Genomic DNA, 18352 nt, shown 5'->3' with positions numbered 1-18352 from the left:
GGGGGGGAAGTCAGCTGCAGGGCGGAGATTTCCAGTCAACCCCACGAGGCTTGGTTGATTCATCTTCATCTTCTCGGACTGTCGGACTTTTTGCCCGCCGACGCCGAGCTTTCTGATGAGTCGATGAGATGAGTCGATGACTTGATGGTTTGATACAAACCACCTGCAAACTGTATGCCTGCCTGCCCAACAAAACCGACTGGCTCTCACCGCATAGACTATCCGTGACGGTACAGGTAATACAGCCATAGATAGCCTGGAGCCCGGAGCTGACTGCCTTATGCGAGGCCGAGATCCAGACTCCAGACTCCATCACCGCCCGATGTTCTAGGCAGGTGAACTGTATACCGTGGACTAGTCACTCCCGTCTGGACAAGAAAGTACTGTACAGTACCTGGCACTTCTCTCATAAAATCAAACATTACCTAGGAATGTTCTTCACAAAGAAAAAATAATCTCTTCTTAGCCCACACCCCCTCTATCACCATGTCCATCCATGTATGCCACTGGAAGAGAAATAAATAGGGTATATAATGTACAATGACAGACACATCATGAAAAGAGTGCGATAATCGATCATCTCCACCTTTACTATGAAAACACCCCCAACTCCACGCCTTCCATCTAATCCTGCAACTGAAGAATCTCTGCAACACGGCAACATATCACACACACACGTCAGCAATCTGTCGGTCGCGATACCGCTTTTCTTTTTTTCTGTCTTCGTGGGGGGCTGCGTGCGCACTCACCTGTCAAAAACTCCTCGAAGCTCACCGTAATATACCCATCCCGATCGTCGTCATACCGTTTGAACACGTCGGTCATGCGACGCAGACTAATGCAGGCCTGCACAAACAGGTCAAAACTCATGCCATGTTTGCCATAGGTGTGCCCGTTCATCTGCCGCCCCTTGCTCTCGAAGGTGATGAACATGACCTGCACGAATCCCGGGCTGAGGCGGTACCCGAAAGCGACCAGCGCGTTCTCGAACTCGGGCAGGCTGATCCGTCCGCTCCGGTCCACGTCGAACCGATCGAAGAGCTCCCGCCACGCCGCCAGATAGCGCCAGAGGGAGACGAACTCGTCGAACGAGATCGTCCCGCTGCTGTTGCGGTCGAACATGCGGATCATCATCTTGACCGTCTTGGGATGGAACGAGGTGTAATCGCCGTTCACCAGTGCAGAGCCCAGCTCCAGCTCCGTCAGCGCCCCGGAGTGCGAGGTGTTGGCGGCGCGGAACAGGGGGTACAGCTGCTGTGGGTCATCGTCGGGGACCGAGAGTGGAGGAGGGTGTGGGGATTGCGGTGGACGCGACGACGGAGGAGGACGGTTGCGCACGGGCTGGGAGGGAGGTGGCCCAAAGCCGTAGTTCTGGGGAGGGGGCGAGGGGTGTAATGGGTGCGGACGCTGTTGAACAGGAACGGTCGGCGATCGTCCGCCGTGGTGAGTCTGTTGGGCAGGCGCTGGGTAGCGCTGCGGGTTGGCGCTCGGCGCTCCGGACACTGGCACGCGCGGAGGCACTCCGCTGGGGGAATGGTGAGAAGACTGTCGGGGGGGTCGTTGGTGAGCTGAGCTGCTCGTCTGCATAGCACCGAGCATCTGCGCAACCTGTTGTCGTTCGCCTCAAGTCAGTGGCTGCGGGGTAGACAAGTAGATCAACCTGCATCATTCGGGTTCCTGCGTACCTGCTCGGGCTCTGCGTGACTGTGCTCATCATCCTCACATATTAGCGACAGTTGCTCAATGTTTCTGGCGGGCTGGTCTTGGATCTCAACTCACGCTGGCAGCGCATCTGGATTGTAGGACTGATTGTACGCCATGGCGGCAAAGGCTGACTGACGTAAGGGCGGCGGGCGCAATCCGAGCGACAGGCGTCAAAACGGGCAGCGTAGGTTTGAATGGACCCAATCCTCCAAGCACGACCAGAAGGTGAAGTAAGATATCTAGTTGTAAGGAATTTTGGAGTGGAAGGCAAGGACCGAAAGGAGTTCGGGGAGAGGAAGGAATTATTAGGCTTTGGCCATGCAGTTAGTTGTTAAGTTAGCGACCAGATTCGTTTTTGCGGACCTGCAGAGCGGAGCCGTGGGGCGGCGGTTTAGCAGGAATCGCCAACCGAATTCAACCATAAAAGGGGGCAGAAGAACGCGGTACACATACTCATAGGTACTCAGTAGTAGAAAGTCCGTTTAATGGGCGCAGATGATCCGTCAACCACTCCAAAGAGAACAAAATGATTCAAACCAGTTGCCTTCTGCACAAGCAAGGTTCATTGGCTTGACCTTTGTCACTGGAGGGGGGGGAAGGTTAAAACTGCGAGCGGAACGAACTTGGAAGGCAGATCAGGCCGACTGAAAGAAACTCAGCCCTAAATCCGACACAGCTTATTTGAAGTGGTTGGCCCACGGGTTCCATTCCAATTCGTGGTGGATCCCACGCAAAAGAAAAAGGCATCTGTGCTACTTCTGAGTACTATACAAACTAGGATTGAGTCGCTGAGAGGCTGTGTTCAGAGCCAGTGGTTCAGAAGATTAAAGACTTCGTGTCAAAGAATGCTCAGCCTTGCGATGTCATTCGCAGAGGCCACAAGACCGGGGAAGCCTAGGCGCCGTCACGAACCTCCGACCAACTGCTCCAGCCCCTCCTTCTGCTCATTCAAAATAGACGCGATCTCGTTCCAAGCAATGTTCTGAAACTGCTGTCCTTCCGCTCCCGTTGTCAACGCGATCGATTCGCTGTTCTTTGTTAACCAGCACCCTGTAACCGTGGGACAGGTCCGAGGTAGACTCACTCTAGATAACCATCGTTTCTCCAACACTTCCCATGAGACTCCACCCCTTGGTAAGTGGCACTCACCAGCGATCGGCTGCCTTGCTCAGCTGTGCGCGCAAAGACTTTATACGCCAGCCAAGACAGCCATCGCTCGTAAAATCTACGATACTGCCGCCCGAGTGACGAGGCACAAAACCCGGGACTTACGGAGTTGATGATCACAGGCACCGTCCCGTCTTCCTGGCGAACCATACCGGCGGCCATCTTGAGCATATACTCGAGCAAAAGCTTGGAGATCCCGTACTGCCGGCGGCCTATGAAATTGCGGGGATCGTTCAGATGCTTGAGTAACGGCTCTTCCGTTCGGAGGCTCTGCGCCTTGACCCGAACGAACTGTTGGCTGGAGACCACTGTAAGATGTGTTGGCTGCGTCGGTGTCGAACTGCGTCTCAGCTTGGGGAGGAGGAGGAATGCCAGTAGGGATGTCGAGAGAGTGTTGACCTGCAGCGTCTCCTCCCATCCTTCCGGCGATACGGTGTAGTCTCGATTCCATAGACCCGCGTTGAGGATTGCAATATCCAACTGGTCCACTTCGTTGTTCACACGCTCGGCGAAGCTCTTGACGCTCTGGAAGCTGTTCATCTCCAGCTGCCACACTTGCACCACACCCGGTCTATCGGTGCGTCGTTCAAGCTCCGCCTTGGTCGCTTGGCCTTTTTGCAGGTTACGACTGCCTATGATGAGTGAGTCCACGCCCAGGCCGAGGAGCTTGACAGCCGCCTCGAATCCCAGTCCGGACGTTGCTCCGGTCAGAAGCACCGTCTTCCCTGCGAACGACACCCCGCTGGGATCGACCGGGATATTGTGTCGCGACCGACGTAGCCGAAATAGCCCTGCCATGACGAATGTGAAAAGACACAGCAGTATGGCCTTCGAGGTCGACATTATACGGCCGAGGAGGACGTTGCCAAGGTCTCGAACAAGGTTGGTGTAGTAGATCCAACCGATTCAAATTGAGCAGGTTCGCGTAGGGATTTGCAGGACGTGGCCGTCTCAAAGCTAATGATTAGCCTCGACGACTGGACGTTGGTGATAGCTGCCAGCTGAAATTAGCGTACTGCTAAAGCCGGGTCCGGTGTCTGGGCCGGCCCCGCTGAATCTCCCCGAGACGAACAAGATGATGGAGACTGCTGGAGCAGGAAACGAATACGAGAGCGAGGGTGCGCAAGCTCTGCAGCAAAGTCCGAGCAAGGATGGGATGGACCAAGCGGGGCTTCTGCAACTGCGATCCGCCCCCCTGACAAATTGGGGTGGTCAATTTGCCTTTGTGAGGCTCTGCTTGTAATCCATGCAAAAGGGACAGAGGAGGTGCGAATTGCTCACGTAAGGCTGGGGTGATCGATCAGAGCTAACAAGAAGTACCTGAGTAAATCTACAGAATACAATTTCCGTCGCACCGCCTCAAGTGACTTCCCGAGACAATGCTGCAAGATGGCGAGATCCAGACTGGAATTGAAGTCATCGATCGGGGATGACAAACAATGCAAACATGCGGAGTAAAGACATGTGTGGGCACGCTCAGCGGCGGGTGATTTCTCATCAATCGATTATTGAGAGATTTAGTTAATCGGCGGTGATACAACCATTGTGGTAGCTGCCTGTCTGCTTGTCTCATAGATTCTGGAAAGAACCGAGTAAGTCAACTTGGAGACTTGCACTCTGGCTGCTTCACTTCACCAACCTAGTTCTTATCGATTCTAATTACAGCTTTTTGCCTAATCTCCATTATCCATACGACAAACATTATTATAGACGAGGTTGTACTCAGTAGGTCAACCCGTATCTCCGCCCAGAAAACCACCCGAGCCACATCTCTAAGTTCAGGATCCAGTTTGAAGCGTCGGAGATGGGCTCGGCTGAGCAAGGGAGCGAGACTCCTAGAGACGGCCGGACATGGCGTAACTACTTCCCTAAAGGCGACCTTTGGGTGTTCGGATACGGGTAAGCCTAGCCGTTCAGCGGCCGCAGGATGGTCCCTGGAAACAACAACCAGTGGCTGATGCAGGGCAGGAGTTTGATCTGGAAGCCACCGCCGCATTACGGTAAGTAGAGCATATATCCATGATACCAGGAGTGTCTCATTCCCATTCATAGTGCAGATAGGCTAATATCTGCTAGACCAACGGATTCCCGGCTACATCAATGGCTATGTGCGGCGCTTCTGGCAGGTTCGTTGATGCATACCTCTTGCCTTGTGGTTGTGATGATTGTGTTTCTCAATGTGCAGATAAACTTACTGGCGATGTCAATTAGGCAAGGTGGGTCAAGCTATTCTTGAGAGTTGACATGTCAGGGCTGACAGGCCGCGTCTAGTACCGACCATCGTGGCACTCCAGAGAACCCTGGACGAGTTGTGACAGTGATCGAACGGGAGTTCTGGGAAACGCTGGATGATCCGGTACGTATTCTCGGTATCTTCAACGGCCGCAATCGGCCAGCTATAACCATGAAATTCTGTTTGCTGCCAATTTGCCTATTTGAGATGGTTCACTCACAGTTTGAAACAGCTGGCGCACCTTGAAAGCTCACCGACGGCCACGGTTTGGGGTGCTGCATATCATATCCCTGCTTCCCATGCTGAGGAGGTACACGATTATCTCGATGTCCGAGAAATCGATGGTTACACCGTCCATTACACCCCTTTCCATCCCGTCGACACTCGTAAGGTGCCAAACGCAGAGGAGTCTACATCATCTCCAATCGTGTGTATGGTCTACATCGGTCAACCGACCAATCCGCAGTTTTTGCGGGATCCAGCCCGGCGAGAGCAACAAGATGTGGCCGAGGTGATAAGTCGCAGTCAGGGACAGAGTGGTAAAAACACTGAATACCTGTATCTCTTAGAGAAGTCGCTTGACGGACTCGGGCTGGGGAGTGCCGATGTGCACGTTACTGATCTGGTGCGACGGGTCAAGACCCTTGAGGGCGTGGAAGAAGCGGCGGCAGAGGAGGCCAAGGCGGAACGGGATATAGAGGAGGCTCTCCATCCATCCAAAGCAGAGGCTCATCAATGATTTCCACCTGCTGAATAGGCCCATTCGACCCGTGTTGTGTCAATGAGCTGTATCATTGCTGTTGCTGCTGTTGTATCCTTGGAGTGGTTTGGCTTATGGCAGATAGACCGATTTAGAACATTCTAGGTAGAGAAGATCATCTTAAGTTCTTTAAAGGTGTTATGGGGATCTCTGGCGCAAAGAAAGCGTTGCAGTAAGAGAGTGTCGAGGGTAGGTGAGGCGTGCCTTCCACGCTAGCTGCAAACCCGCTGGTCTTACGCAAGCAGGCGATAAGGACAAAAGGAGGGTCTTTCCCGTATCATCAAGCGAGACCAGAGGATGTGGTGCAGTCAGTGATTGTCCAGGTCCGATTCATTGTTGAGCCGGGCTATCTGGTGTGAGGATGTGATGTATGCAAGTAGACTAGCTTTCCCAGCCAAGGAATCCTGCAAGATCGACCAGCAGTCAGTATACCGTTAGAAACTTGCAGACAGAGACAGGCCGATCATTCTGCATTCAGCTCAGGCTAAGGAGACGCGGTCTCTCCCTGCGCTCAATTTGTTCGATCGTGCATTGCGATTGATTGCTCGTGCTTCCGACAATCCCCAGTTCCAGGATGATGAAGAATCACTGCTGTCACCTGCACCTGGTACTTAGTAAGAAAGAAATCCTTCCTTGTTGGGCAAAAGTGTCACAAACAAACCAAACCCTGAGGAGTCGCAATCTGCATGCTCGCTCCAAAGGTCCTTATCCAGACAATTTGCAGATCCGCACTGAATGCGCCATGTGTACATACAGTACGAGTATTGAGTGGTAATTTTGGCCCCTTCTTCCAGGTACCAATGAGGGGTGGAATATGGAGGGGGTCACTGCCGGTGATGAGCCGGTGATGAATCTCTTAGCGTCTCCGAGTTCACAGGTTGCGCATTTGCCTCCCCCTCATTCATAACTTACCTTACCTACCTTCAGTCTCTCGCTTGTACGGAGTAATGAGTACTGAGTACCTTTGAATGAGGTGCTGTACAGTACGGATTACTGCTCAGCTTTTTCAGCTCCTTCAGCTCACTCCACTATCTATTGCCTCTTTTAGCTCTCTCCCAATTCTCACCAATTCAGCCTGTACTGTATGTTAACGTACACAGTAATTAGTTAACTTACTGGACATCAGTCATCACCAGTTAGTCACAATTACCCCTCCCCCTCCTCCCCCTCCCCCGGCCACTTCTGGACCACTTGCATATCCCTAGCACTCTCAGAACAAAAAGAAAAGAAAGGTGAAAACAAACCACAAAAAGAAAAGAAACGGGTAAAAAAGAAAAGAAACCTACTGAAAAGACAAACACTGCTCTCTTGCATTTGGACCAATTCTGCCGCGGTGTCAGACTACACCACCACCTTACTACCTACTGTATTATTACTACTACTTTCACTCAGCCCTTCCTCTCCCCTCCCTCTCTCCCTTCCCCCCCCCGCTTTAACCCAGCCGCGTTGTCCGTCCTGTCCTGTCCTGTCCTGTCCTCTCCCTCTCCCTCTCCCTCTCCCACTCTTCCTCTCCCCTCGGCCAACTCGCGCTTGCTGCATCTGCCCACTTTGCTGACCGCAGTCTTTTTTCGCCAGGAACAAAATCCTCCTTCTTCCACTCCCCTCCTTAATTTTTTTTCCAACTCTCTTCGTTGAATCTCTCCCCATCTAGGCTCAACAGAAGTGTAGTCTTGCCAAGGTATGTATGTGTCTTCTCGTTTTTGTTCAGAGCATCCCTCGGAGCGATTATCGGCAGTCATCCTCATATCTGGCCAAACCGGGTCGGAGGGGATCTTCTGCAGGGTTTCCTCGCACCAAAGGCACACTGTCGCAAGCACGCTTTCCACTGTTTTTTATTCGTTCACATCCGACTCTGATTTTACATCCTCGTGCAACGTTCCTGTGGTGTGAAAGCAGCGTTAAACACCATCCCAAGCATCTCGACTCTGCGCTCTACCTCGGTGCTTCTGATTCCTCGGTACTAACCCAATATTCGCGCAGAACCCTACTTATCCCTCCTCAAAATGTCTAAGCTCTTTGTTGGGTAAGTTTGCACCATTTCATGTATCTGGCTTCCACAATCAAATAGGACTAACTCAGCATAGTGGCCTGGCCTGGCACACCACTGATGAAACCCTCCGCCAAGGATTCCAGGACTACGGAGTCGTCGAGGAAGCCGTGGGTGTCCCCCTTTCTGCGCTATTGTGAGCCGCAGCATCTAATCAAATTGTTCTCAGGTCGTTGTCAAGGACCATGATACCAACCGCAGCCGTGGTTTCGGATTCGTCCGGTTCGCAACCGATGAGGATGCCGACAAGGCTATGGAGGCCATGAACAACCAGGAGTCAGCAACCTCTCCTCTTTCCCCTCGCCCGTTCTTGGCCTAGTACTGATCCTCAACAGATTCGATGGTCGGGTTATCCGAGTCGACAAGGCTTCGGAGCGGCCTCGCGGCGGCGCTGGAGGTGGCGGTTTCCACGGCCGAGGTGGCTACAACCAGCGTGAAGGAGGCAATGGAGGTTACCGTGGTGGTTACGGTTCGTCATCCATCCTCCGCTCGAGGTAGTCCCGAAGTATCAGCTAACCCAGATTACAGGTGGCGGCGGTGGCTACGGCGGCGGTGGTAGTAAGTCTAAGCTTCTCCTGACATTCGCCTCACAGTCTCACTGATGAAAAGATTACTAGACTGGCGTAGCCCCCAGCAGCAATCCTACGACTCGAACCAGAATGCTTGATTGCCTGCGCCGTGCATGTCGACCCCCAGCTGTCTTGCCCCCTCTCTCCTTCCCTTTGACCCTATTTATTCCATGCAAACCCTGCTATTAGTCCCCAGGGGTTTTCAGGCAGGGATGTGAATACGAAGGAACGAAGTCCCGAATCTGTTATGACGGTTACCCCAAGAATGACTGGAACGATCACTGCCCCTGTTATGCTCCCTTTCTCTTCTTTTGAGGCTTCATCTCTGCTGTTTTGCCCTGGCTGTCTCTCTCAATCCGGACTCTCCCCTTTTTGCGATTGCTCTCTTACATCGATGTAATTTGGCCATTATGGGAACTTGATCTTCTGAGCCGATCGTGAGAAATTGCAGAATTGTTGTGCTTCATAAAACTTAAAAAAAAACGCAGGTTTATCTCGGTGGGACACCCATCAGCTGAGGCAGCCCACCTCCGAAGCTACTAGAGTTCTAAAGTCTTGAAGGGAAGGTATAGTAACCACGGCAGCGAACCGAACGCAGACAGAACAAGAATTTGACGTGAAACAAGCTGCTAACTATCCCCGGGAGCTATTATGCAGGGCTCGATGCGTATCGACTCACGGGCATCGCGTAAGTCAGCCGCGGTTAGCATCACACACAGGCCAGTCGACTTGAAGACGCTGTCCAGATGGGAACGAGGGAAAATGCAGAGCAGATCTGAAACTATGGAAGATTCTTTTCCAAGGACTCTTGATGACAGCGCTCCAGCAAGAGATCTGCCTACTGTGGAGTAGTGCAGGCCTCTCGGCAGGACGAGCAGTACTGAGGAGCGTGGTTGGGGGAGCAAAGTACGGTTTGGTGGGTCGGTATGTTGATCGGCATGGTCTCATGTTTTTAGGGTTTGTGTGAAGTCGACGAATACTCGACATTTTCAGGAGTGCACGCTTGGACAGTCTCTTGGACTTATCATATCTATTGGCAAACTAAAATGTGTGGGCATGCCTCGGCTGCGAAATGCTTACCATGCCTATGGGACTTGTCCATTATGTCACAACAATGTTGCCATGTGTCGACATGTTAAGAACAGAATACACAATCATACGCAGTAAATATCGGAAAATATTGAGAAATCAAAAATCAAAGTAGAAATCATCACCAGTAGTGAGACACACTCCAGTGCAGTCCAGCAGAGACAGACTAAAGACGATTGAATCTGCAGCGCGCGCAAGCGAGCAAGCGGCATTGTCGGCATTCGTAGATAAAGTGCGGGAGGTTATCGTGACACTCTTCGCACTGATGAGCGCCTTTGACACGCTTCCAGTTGTCGTGGTCACATTCGTGGTCTTCCTGGAGGTTCTGTGCCACTTGTTGAACTTCCTGCTCGGGTGGGGGGTCGGCTCGATCTCGACCGGCGACGTGTCGAGCTCGCAGCAACAGCCTTCTCTCATCCCAGATCACACAGGTGCACAGTTTCCAGGTAGAGCCGCAGACATAGCAGAACTCGTACCTACAACGGCATCTGTGGCAAGAGGGATATCAAGAATGTCAGCAATGTGACAAGGGGACATCATAAGAAGGGCTTTAACCTACGTGATATGGTTGCATCCTGTTCCTAACTCGATGACATGGCTGCATTGCGCACAGCGCTGCCATCCCTGCTCAGCTGCAAGGTTCAGAAGAGTCTGGTCTTCGACTTGGTCATTCTCGCACTCGGTCCCTGCATGTGCGGGCCGTTTACAGAGAGTGCAAGTCTCCTGTTGACAGATCTTGCATGTGCCGATGTAGCCCTGCACCTGATATGGCATCAAGTACTGACCGCAGCCCGCTCTGGAGCAGTAGGTCTTGTACGGATCTTCCCTCTCAATCAACTTGTCCTCCAGCTGCTTGGCCTGTCGATGGCCGAGATGATCCTGGAGCGTCGATGGAGGAATCGGCAGCCGGCAGCAGCGGAGCGGCAGCAGCGACTCGTCGGCCAGCGCCTCTCTGACTAGACGTAACACACAAGCCTTACAGTACCGATGCGAGCACGGTGTCTGCATCATACCCTTCAAGGGCTGTTCCTCCAAGCACGCAACACATTCAGCCGTGCCAGTGTCATCCAAGGGGGGCTTTGCGGCGGTTTTGGAAGACGACCCAGCGCCGTATCCGAGAGCAGCTGCAGTGCGGGCGGGTAGCAGAGAGGAGATGTCGACCCCGTCTATCTGTGCCAGGATCCTGGTGGCCTCCTGGGTCTGTTGCGTGGCTAGACGCTGGGCTGGCTGGTGCTGGGCCTGTTGCGCCTGGTTTCCATATCGAAGAGCGAGCGTTCGGTCGGCGAGTGCCCTGCTCTCCTCCTGCGCAGCTAAGGTGAGTGCCACGCGGTCGTCGTAGGTTGCTCGATCGATGCTCAGGGCCATCTGGTTGTCATGGGTGGTCGTGGCGCACCGTTGGATCTGGGATGCCCATTCGCGTAGCGCGACTTCATGATCGGATGGTCCACTGTTGTTGTTCCTGGCCCTGCAGGCTTCAATCACTTCCTGCACATCTTGGTGGAGCAAACTCAGGATAAGTTGTGCGGAAGCTTCATCCATACTGGTTAAGGTGCTGTTGGGGTTCTTTGGGTGGTGAGAGATGTGTTGGGGCTGAGGAATTTGACGCGTCTATGATCAGAAATATGGAAATTGGTCGTGGCTTAGAGAGGAGAGATGCAGAAGCGGAGAGAGCAGCAAGTTGCTTTGCCAGCTTAAAGGGGTTGAAAGAAGAAGTGAGGAAGAAAGGCGAAGAAGAAAGATGAAAGCAGAAGGCAGACAGATACAAGAAAAAGGACGGCGAGTTTGAGTTGTGTTCAGTATGCATTCAGAATGACAATGAAAGCGGGAACATAGTGGTCAATACTGAAAGTAGTCATCAAGGATACAATCATGATGGGAGCATTGCAGTGCAGTGCAGTACAAGGCAGTGCCGAGGAGCGGCTGGCTGGAGTCCTGAGCCTCAGGGCTGCTATATAGTCTTTCCTATCTAGGAAGGCACAAACTTCCGGGGTAAGCGACATCATCCTGAAGCAAGCATAAAGTCAACTGCTTGTGAGTCGACCTCATCCTTTTATTCTCTTCTAATCCGTGTCCAGGACTTGTTCAATCTCTAACTTCCTTGATTCTATAGCAACATACTATTCACCTTCCAGTCCCTCTTGTCCTCTCCCTATCTCCCGGCAAATTCTAATCTCCAACTGCATCAACAACTTCAATCATTACCCATGCCTTCGTTAGCTTCGCAACGTCTTCCTCAAGAGAAATATGCCAGAGTCGAAGACTGGATCTTGAGAGATGACGAAGACCCGCCGAGATTCTACAGGAAACTTCTTGCAGATCAGAGTTCGATTCGTGCAAGTGAGTCTCCCAATCACGATCTGCTAAACTCATATTGATGTAAAATGTCACACTAATACAGCCCAAACAGTGCAGCCCCAAGCTCTCGCCCAGAGCAATGCTGACGCTACCTTGCCAGAGGTCGGAGGATGCTCACCCTCCCATCTCGCCGATGCAAAGCCTACTGCACTGCAGGATGAGAAGCTTGATAGATACGAGCGTCGTATGAGGCACAAAACCAAGGACGACCGATATGACTATAAAGAGACCAAGGTCCAGAAGAAGCTCGAACGTCTTTCAAAGCATCTCAGGCGAGCAATCGCCCACAAGTTCCATGCGCCCAACGTGGCCCAAGATCGATTGACGGTAAGTCATGTCCTCTGAGCTACTTAGTATATTCCCTTCATATTATGACGAAGCTGAATGAGATACAAGATCAACCATCGCCAAGACTTGGGAATCTTCAAGAAGGGAAAGACCTCTTCCCCTATCAAATCTAGAGGTACGCTTGCCTCAGACACGCTCGAATATCTCTTACATGTAGATTTTGATTGTGCTCTAGTCCCCATACTTGGCTTTTCAGAGGAAGACTTCCTGGCAGGAAAGCCTCAAAGCCTGATCCCTCGGAATGATGTACCTGAGACGTATTTCGGATCGCTCCCAGATCATGACACAGCAGATACAACCAGATGCGAGATGCAGAAATCAATTCGTCATGAAGATCACTGGTCACAACACGGCACAGATGGGAAAAATGGAAACGTGCTAAGAAATGCTATGAGATCGCCACGTACTGCCTTGGACCTGTCGTCAGACCCCGACCTGGAAAGCCACACTAGAAATCTTCTGCGGGTTAATTTCCGCTCTCCCACGAAAGCCACTCCGGGAAAAAGGCTATGGACTCTGGAAGATTTACACCGCTTACTCAGGGAGAGAGAGCCCCTCTGGGACTCGGGGAAGAATGATACTCAAGCCTCGCAACGCAGCAGAATATCTCTTAACAGAGACATTCTCAAACGCATGTCCTCGTCATCGCCCATGCGAACCGCAACCGCTGCGCCTATGCCGCCCAATAAGATTCAAAGGACTGGAGGAGGACATGCAATTCAGCGGGAGCACAGAGATCCAGGCATCAAGTCTCGAGCTACGGAATTATCGGCAAATTCTAAAACGCCTCCAGAATACGCACATCGACAGGAGAAATCCTTGCGGAAAGCCACCAGAGACTGGATCACTCCGACAAAGTCATCTCAGCATATATTACCCTGTGAAGTTTTACACAATGAAAGGCCCAATAGGCCAGATGTGCCATATTCTGAGGGCAAGGATGAAGTGTGCCGTCAGGTTTCTTGCGATGCCCAATCGAACTCGACGTTTGTCACTTCAAGCGGGCATAATGAGATCATCGATGACTGCTTCCCATTGAGTCCCAGCAAGGTGGACTATGCTGCCCTCGAAGCTGCGTGTGACGCCATTTTGGCTTCCGAATCGAATTTCTTCGAACCTCTTCAGGAAAGTTTCAGAGAGATTTCCGCTTCAAGTTTCGAGACTGGGATTTCAACACGGAGGCCGGAGAGTGCCCTGGAAAGAAAGCCTTCAGCCAGGGATACACATGAAGACACGCATGGCTACGCAAATGACGCTCGGACATGCTACTACTTGTCAAGCCATTCAGGGGATAGGTCGGGGAAAGCCCCGGCAAGCGGTGCGGTGAGAGATGTGCCTCTCTCAAGGTACATTACGACAATCTACGACGGCAGTCTGTTCACTGAGAATGAACAAATGCAAACGCGAGCTGAGTTTACCACCCATGCAGAAGGCTGCTTGGAATGCAGACTGCGACAAGGCTCTGGCTCGCATTGCGAGCCCACGAGGCTACAAATTGATGTCAGCGATGATCTGAAAGGATTTTGGCAGCGAAGGATGTTGTATTGACGGTGTGCTACATTTTGTCAACTCTTACTCCCCCAATATCTTGTATTGGTATTTTGATGGGATGTTTTTGCATTTATTGGAGCCAAGCTCGGTTATATTTGGAAGTGAGGATGCTTGCCACGATTATTTGAGGAAATGAGAGTATCATGTATTCCTGACTTCTAGGAATATTCAAGATCAATTGAAGATCAGCATGACAAAGAAAATGAAACATGAGTAAGAAAAAGGTGGGAAGGTACATCAGAGGGGCTCGAAATGAAGCCAGCTTATGACAGACAGTGTAATTGATTGACCAGACTGTCCAGTCTACCATGGCCCTTGTTCTCGAGTAGGTAGCCCCGAGCTGGCTCACCAGGATGGGGTGTATTTTGGCCGTAGCCTGGAGAGCTCCCTGTCAGGTCCCGAGAGCACGGTCAGGGGTCACAAGGTGTCATTGTGTCCGTCTAAGTTACCATACCTTATTTGATGAGGCTTGGCATTTAAGCTTGATACACCAACAAACAGAACTGTTTTAAGAAACCTCCCAGTATGCTCCCAGAAGCTCTAGAATGCTCCCACCCTCTTCATTAGTCTAGATGATAAGCAAGCCGCACTGTCTGTTCTCCCGGAGCCTCGACGCCCTCCACAGGGTAAAGCTCAACAGTGATCGGTACTGTAATGGCCATGAGAGAGTATCTTGCTTTTTCTTCCCTTTTCTCACTGCGGTAGAAGTGACGTTTGTAATTAAAAGGCTCAGTACCATGCTATGGATTGCGACCCTGACACTTCCATTGAGCCACCAGCCTTGCAGGGGAACCTCAATACAACAGGGTTATCCTACTACCCCTCCACGGCTGAACCAGGCTGCCGTCTGAGGAGAATGATGGAGCGAATCAGACTCCTGACTGATTACGCCAGCTTGCAGGAGAAGGGGCAACGTAGCAGGATTTTGATAGGTGTCTACGTAAATGCATGGGAGGAAGGGTATGCGGTAGAGGAAAATCATGCAGAGAGACTAAGTCGTTCAGGCAACAGGCAACAACCGGGGAGTGGATGTGATGGGGCCCATTTGCTGAGTTGACTGGACGATTGAGCCGTCAGGACAGAAGTACTTCTGGGGGGCCAGACCGTGGACCGGACTGCAGCAGACCTAACCAGGTAGTCGGGTCAAACACGCTTGCAAGGAATGGTATGGAGAATGAGGAAATGAACTGCGAACGGGGCTGCAGGAACCGACTTGTCGGGATGTTTTTGGTTTGTCGCACTTGATTTCCGGTGGGGATTGAATGGTGCTGTAACGCTTCTCTGGGGGTGGTCTGACTACATGTGTAGGTATTGAGACCCAAGGAATCGTTGGGCAGTGAACTGAGCTTAGAGCAGATGTTGTGCGTGCTCCTTGTTGCTTGTTCGTTGCTTTTTCCTTCTTGGCTGTTTGGCTTCCAGGATATTTGCAGGAATAGGGCCAATCACTCAGGCAAAATCTTACGGGTTGTCTTTCTCCAGCAATGCCCTTGATAGTGTCAGATAATTGATCGAAGTCATCCTACCTGTATCACCCATATAGATTATTAGTGAGCCAAACCTTAGGCTTTGGAGTCATCGACGAACGATCTGAGCCACCGCCAGATTCGCAAGTCAGATCTGTGAGAGGATGCAGCCAGCCCCCAACTGAATTGTCAGCGGCAATAACGCAGGAAAAGTAAATTCGCCGCCGATCCGGACCCGAGAACCAGGGAAGCACTCGGATGGGGCCTTCCTGGCTTGCATTTACCATGCAGTGTTTCAACTCCAGGAAGCATATGACCCGAGACTCTGATAGGCCCGTCAGAACTGTCTAGTTCTTACCGTAAGTCCAGGAGGCATTCACTGTGTGTACGCCAAGACATATGTGCAGATTTGATGGTCTGCTATCACTTTCTAGTTCAGCCAACACGAAAAGGAGCTGAGGGGTCATCCGCTTTGGGGGGTGCATTGCCGCTTATCTTTGGTTCTGAGGATATCATCTCCGCGGAGGAGAGTAAAGTTTCTTGATCATGCGTATGTGCGCGCGTGTGTACATACTAAGGTACTATTGTCCGTTGTAGAGAGGCGTTGTCGCAGGACATTGTGGCTTTAAGCTAGCTGACCTCATTCACGCCAGTGTCACTCGGTTTATCCCCTTTGTTGGGTCAGTCACTAGTGGAGAAGTTTCAGAAGTACCACGTACCTACCTTGCATTTGTGAGTCTTTGTCAGGTTCTTAGCTGACTTCGGTTGCGCTGCGCAGCTCAAGAGGAACTCGCTACGTGGAGGAGTTAAACCCACAAAGGAAGGAGTCGTATGATACAATAACCTTACCTCTTTCTGACCTGAAAAGGTACAGATCAACTCTGGCTATCAGTTGACTGTTCCATCATGTCGACTTGTTGCATTGGCTTGCTGCACTATGCTGTGTACAGATCCCCGGCCGAAGGGTGGTTCGAAGCTCGTCAATGGTCTCGTATGGGACTTTAGTGAGAGCTTGGCTCAGCGCAGGTAGATCAGCTAGGGAAAATGGAGGTAGGCAAAGAGAAGCTAATGTAATTGTCCATTGTGTCTTGGGGGTTGTATAAAGAGGTACAGCAAGCGATGGGTGGGAAAGCACAGAAGATCAAACCAAATGCGAGAAGAATGGCCAACAAGCAAGATCCTCCTTCAGCTCGAACGGCAGCCGCGACTACTCAACGTCCAGGCTTGACTTCACTTCCAGCGCCATTGATCGAGCGCAATCTTGCAATTCATGAGGAACTCAGTGAAATGGTTTGCTTGCCCCATTCCTCTCCCTCGCCCTCGTTTTCCTACTCTCATGATACGAAACTTGTCGTCTTATACCTACTGTGCCACTAACATCCCACCTCAGCACGCTCACACAGAGTCTACCGTGCCATCATGGATCGACTCTCTCATCGCAGAAGAACGCATCCACGCTTACTACTCCCAGCTCGGCGTCTCTCTTTGCGAGCCCCCAGCTGTTGCCAACCATGATATCGAATCAGGTATGAAGCAGCTCCTCCAAGTCGACTACTCTTCTTCCACCAAGCAGCAGCCGAGTGCCCGACTCGCTGCTAGCTCGGACAACCAGGTGTCTGCTTCACTGAAGCTCTTTGAGAGTAAAGTCGCCCTGGATCAGACCAACATCCGCCATGAAACACCGCTGGAGCGCTTCCTCACGCCGGGATACAGCGATCCGTGCTTCTATGCACAGCCTGCACTGGCCCAGGCGGGCATCCAGCTGGGGAGCTTGGAGGGGAAGGAGAAAAGGAAGCGAATGGCGAGGGAGAATGTGGAGCATGTCGTTTCTAGGAGGGTGGACTCGTCACCCTAACCCTCTTCTGGAGTGTCTCGCGTGTATGCTCTCGATCCGTTTCTTATGCCACCGGGAAGACGTCCCTTCTGTCCTGTAGTACGCCGGACCAGATTTCTAGGTGCATGCTAAAGACTGGGATAAGCCCTAAGTAAGGCTGATATTTGGGGTATACCTTTCTAAATAAACAAACAAATATGCTATGCTATGAACTCAACACCAGAGATCAGACCTGTTATCTCCAGAGGAACATCTCCTATTCACTGGACATTTTTTGAAGGCGCAAGATATATCCAAGTGACCAAGCCCCTCAAAAAGCATCTGAGGGGCTGCTCCGCGAAAAGGGAAAAGGTTCGCCTGATACCATCGTGAAACTCCTTTCACCACAAAAATAGGATGCTGCAACGGTATAGACCCTCGGATATAGACAGCGCGAGAACCCCTTCCCATATATAAACCTTTCCCTTGTTTCCACTACCGCTTATAGAGGGGAGAGAGCCCCCACAGCCCCGGCTCCCTTGAAGGCAGCCTTGTTGCTTACGACCACCTCAACGGGGTACTTCCATTCCATGAATCTCGTCCAACCTGCATAAAGTATCAGCACCTCATCCCGGAGGCATAAGCAAATCCAAAGGAGGGGGTGGGAATCATGGCAGCATACTCCAATAAGCGCATTTCCGGCCCAGATACTTCCCCACAAACGGAACGAACACCATGGTCAGAAGCATCTCTAACTGCTCCAGACTTTCGCGCCATTCCTCCTCCGCGTCGGAGTAATCTGAGAGGGTATCGAGGTCGGAGACGGAGGTACTTTCGGAGGGGAGAGAGGCGATGTCGTCGTCGGAGGCGGAGGAGTAGGATCGGTCGCGGGAGGAGACCATGTAGGCGGAGGTGGTGAGGGAAGGGTTGGAGGCGGAGGGCGAGGCAGCCATTTTGACGGTGGGAGGGTCGGTGTGGTTGTTCCCAAAGTATAGAGTACTAGGTAGCAGGTTGCGTAGCCTCGAGGAAAGATACGGGGATGAAGTGGGTGTTGGGTGTTTGTTAGTATCGTCGGAGGTGGTGGTAGTGGTCGAGAGAGGGATGGAATGGTGTCAATCGGGGATCTTCGCAATCAAGCAGTGGCCTGCCTACCGCCTGAGCAAGGAATTCAGCATGAGCCAACTTTGGTCGAATGTGAAGGTACAGCAAGGTATCCGAAGGATAGCAGCGGATAAGGCTTGGAGCTCGGCGAC

The 18352-nt window shown here is 51.8% G+C and overlaps 8 protein-coding genes across 8 annotated transcripts; 4 read left to right on the top strand and 4 right to left on the bottom strand.

Moving 5' to 3' along the window:
* Window positions 1-408: 408 nt before the first annotated feature.
* BO66DRAFT_394605 (EF-hand domain-containing protein) lies at window positions 409-2279 on the bottom strand. Its single transcript, XM_025648027.1, has 5 exons — window positions 2158-2279; window positions 1780-2067; window positions 1686-1704; window positions 750-1608; window positions 409-647 (listed from the first exon to the last, which is right to left on the bottom strand). The coding sequence occupies exons 2-5, from the start codon at window positions 1818-1820 to the stop codon at window positions 625-627; spliced, it is 942 nt and encodes a 313-aa protein (XP_025500288.1). The 5' UTR covers window positions 1821-2067; window positions 2158-2279; the 3' UTR covers window positions 409-624.
* Window positions 2280-2608: 329 nt separating this feature from the next.
* On the bottom strand, window positions 2609-3669 carry BO66DRAFT_414312 (putative short-chain dehydrogenase/reductase family protein; the record flags this gene model as incomplete). Its single annotated transcript, XM_025649462.1, has 2 exons — window positions 2609-2732; window positions 2789-3669. 2 exons carry the CDS (start codon window positions 3667-3669, stop codon window positions 2609-2611), a joined length of 1005 nt encoding a protein of 334 aa, XP_025500287.1.
* A 726-nt stretch (window positions 3670-4395) lies between these two features.
* Window positions 4396-5955, top strand: BO66DRAFT_431268 (gamma-glutamylcyclotransferase). The gene is made up of 6 exons (XM_025650572.1): window positions 4396-4770; window positions 4840-4871; window positions 4948-4997; window positions 5083-5087; window positions 5143-5227; window positions 5337-5955. Exons 1-6 carry the CDS (start codon window positions 4676-4678, stop codon window positions 5841-5843), a joined length of 774 nt encoding a protein of 257 aa, XP_025500286.1. The 5' UTR covers window positions 4396-4675; the 3' UTR covers window positions 5844-5955.
* Window positions 5956-7442: 1487 nt separating this feature from the next.
* Window positions 7443-8555, top strand: BO66DRAFT_394602 (RNA recognition motif domain-containing protein). Its single transcript, XM_025648026.1, has 6 exons — window positions 7443-7887; window positions 7949-8021; window positions 8081-8187; window positions 8247-8380; window positions 8440-8469; window positions 8521-8555. The coding sequence occupies exons 1-6, from the start codon at window positions 7868-7870 to the stop codon at window positions 8526-8528; spliced, it is 372 nt and encodes a 123-aa protein (XP_025500285.1). The 5' UTR covers window positions 7443-7867; the 3' UTR covers window positions 8529-8555.
* Window positions 8556-9735: 1180 nt separating this feature from the next.
* BO66DRAFT_459890 (E3 ubiquitin-protein ligase) lies at window positions 9736-11108 on the bottom strand (the record flags this gene model as incomplete). The annotated part of the gene is made up of 3 exons (XM_025652270.1): window positions 9736-10057; window positions 10129-11041; window positions 11078-11108. The coding sequence occupies 3 exons, from the start codon at window positions 11106-11108 to the stop codon at window positions 9736-9738; spliced, it is 1266 nt and encodes a 421-aa protein (XP_025500284.1).
* Window positions 11109-11773: 665 nt separating this feature from the next.
* On the top strand, window positions 11774-12517 carry BO66DRAFT_404663 (uncharacterized protein; the record flags this gene model as incomplete). The annotated part of the gene is made up of 4 exons (XM_025648948.1): window positions 11774-11906; window positions 11977-12251; window positions 12321-12387; window positions 12471-12517. The coding sequence occupies 4 exons, from the start codon at window positions 11774-11776 to the stop codon at window positions 12515-12517; spliced, it is 522 nt and encodes a 173-aa protein (XP_025500283.1).
* A 3930-nt stretch (window positions 12518-16447) lies between these two features.
* BO66DRAFT_442030 (uncharacterized protein) lies at window positions 16448-17141 on the top strand (the record flags this gene model as incomplete). The annotated part of the gene is made up of 2 exons (XM_025651384.1): window positions 16448-16576; window positions 16677-17141. 2 exons carry the CDS (start codon window positions 16448-16450, stop codon window positions 17139-17141), a joined length of 594 nt encoding a protein of 197 aa, XP_025500282.1.
* Window positions 17142-17249: 108 nt separating this feature from the next.
* On the bottom strand, window positions 17250-18348 carry BO66DRAFT_394598 (uncharacterized protein). Its single transcript, XM_025648025.1, has 2 exons — window positions 17782-18348; window positions 17250-17705 (listed from the first exon to the last, which is right to left on the bottom strand). Exons 1-2 carry the CDS (start codon window positions 18050-18052, stop codon window positions 17602-17604), a joined length of 375 nt encoding a protein of 124 aa, XP_025500281.1. The 5' UTR covers window positions 18053-18348; the 3' UTR covers window positions 17250-17601.
* Window positions 18349-18352: the final 4 nt, after the last annotated feature.

Source organism: Aspergillus aculeatinus (genome assembly GCF_003184765.1).
Source record: "Aspergillus aculeatinus CBS 121060 unplaced genomic scaffold BO66scaffold_50, whole genome shotgun sequence".
NCBI classification, from domain to species: Eukaryota; Fungi; Ascomycota; class Eurotiomycetes; order Eurotiales; family Aspergillaceae; genus Aspergillus; species Aspergillus aculeatinus.
This window is presented reverse-complemented; position numbering and strand designations above follow the sequence as displayed.

Excerpts from the sequence above, each read along its gene's own strand:
- BO66DRAFT_394605 (XM_025648027.1), bottom strand. The coding sequence starts at position 1,820 with ATGGCGTACAATCAGTCCTACAATCCAGATGCGCTGCCAGC. Across the intron at positions 648-749 it reads CTTCGAGGAGTTTTTGACAG|AGATTCTTCAGTTGCAGGAT; the intron begins GTGAGTGCGCAC and ends GCCGTGTTGCAG.
- BO66DRAFT_431268 (XM_025650572.1), top strand. The coding sequence starts at position 4,676 with ATGGGCTCGGCTGAGCAAGGGAGCGAGACTCCTAGAGACGGCCGGACA. Across the intron at positions 4,771-4,839 it reads CTTTGGGTGTTCGGATACGG|GAGTTTGATCTGGAAGCCAC; the intron begins GTAAGCCTAGCC and ends GATGCAGGGCAG. Across the intron at positions 5,228-5,336 it reads GGGAAACGCTGGATGATCCG|CTGGCGCACCTTGAAAGCTC; the intron begins GTACGTATTCTC and ends AGTTTGAAACAG.
- BO66DRAFT_394602 (XM_025648026.1), top strand. The coding sequence starts at position 7,868 with ATGTCTAAGCTCTTTGTTGG. Across the intron at positions 8,022-8,080 it reads ACGGAGTCGTCGAGGAAGCC|GTCGTTGTCAAGGACCATGA; the intron begins GTGGGTGTCCCC and ends AATTGTTCTCAG. Across the intron at positions 8,188-8,246 it reads GAGGCCATGAACAACCAGGA|ATTCGATGGTCGGGTTATCC; the intron begins GTCAGCAACCTC and ends GATCCTCAACAG.
- BO66DRAFT_394598 (XM_025648025.1), bottom strand. The coding sequence starts at position 18,052 with ATGGCTGCCTCGCCCTCCGCCTCCAACCCTTCCCTCACCACCTCCGCC. Across the intron at positions 17,706-17,781 it reads CCGGAAATGCGCTTATTGGA|GTTGGACGAGATTCATGGAA; the intron begins GTATGCTGCCAT and ends TACTTTATGCAG.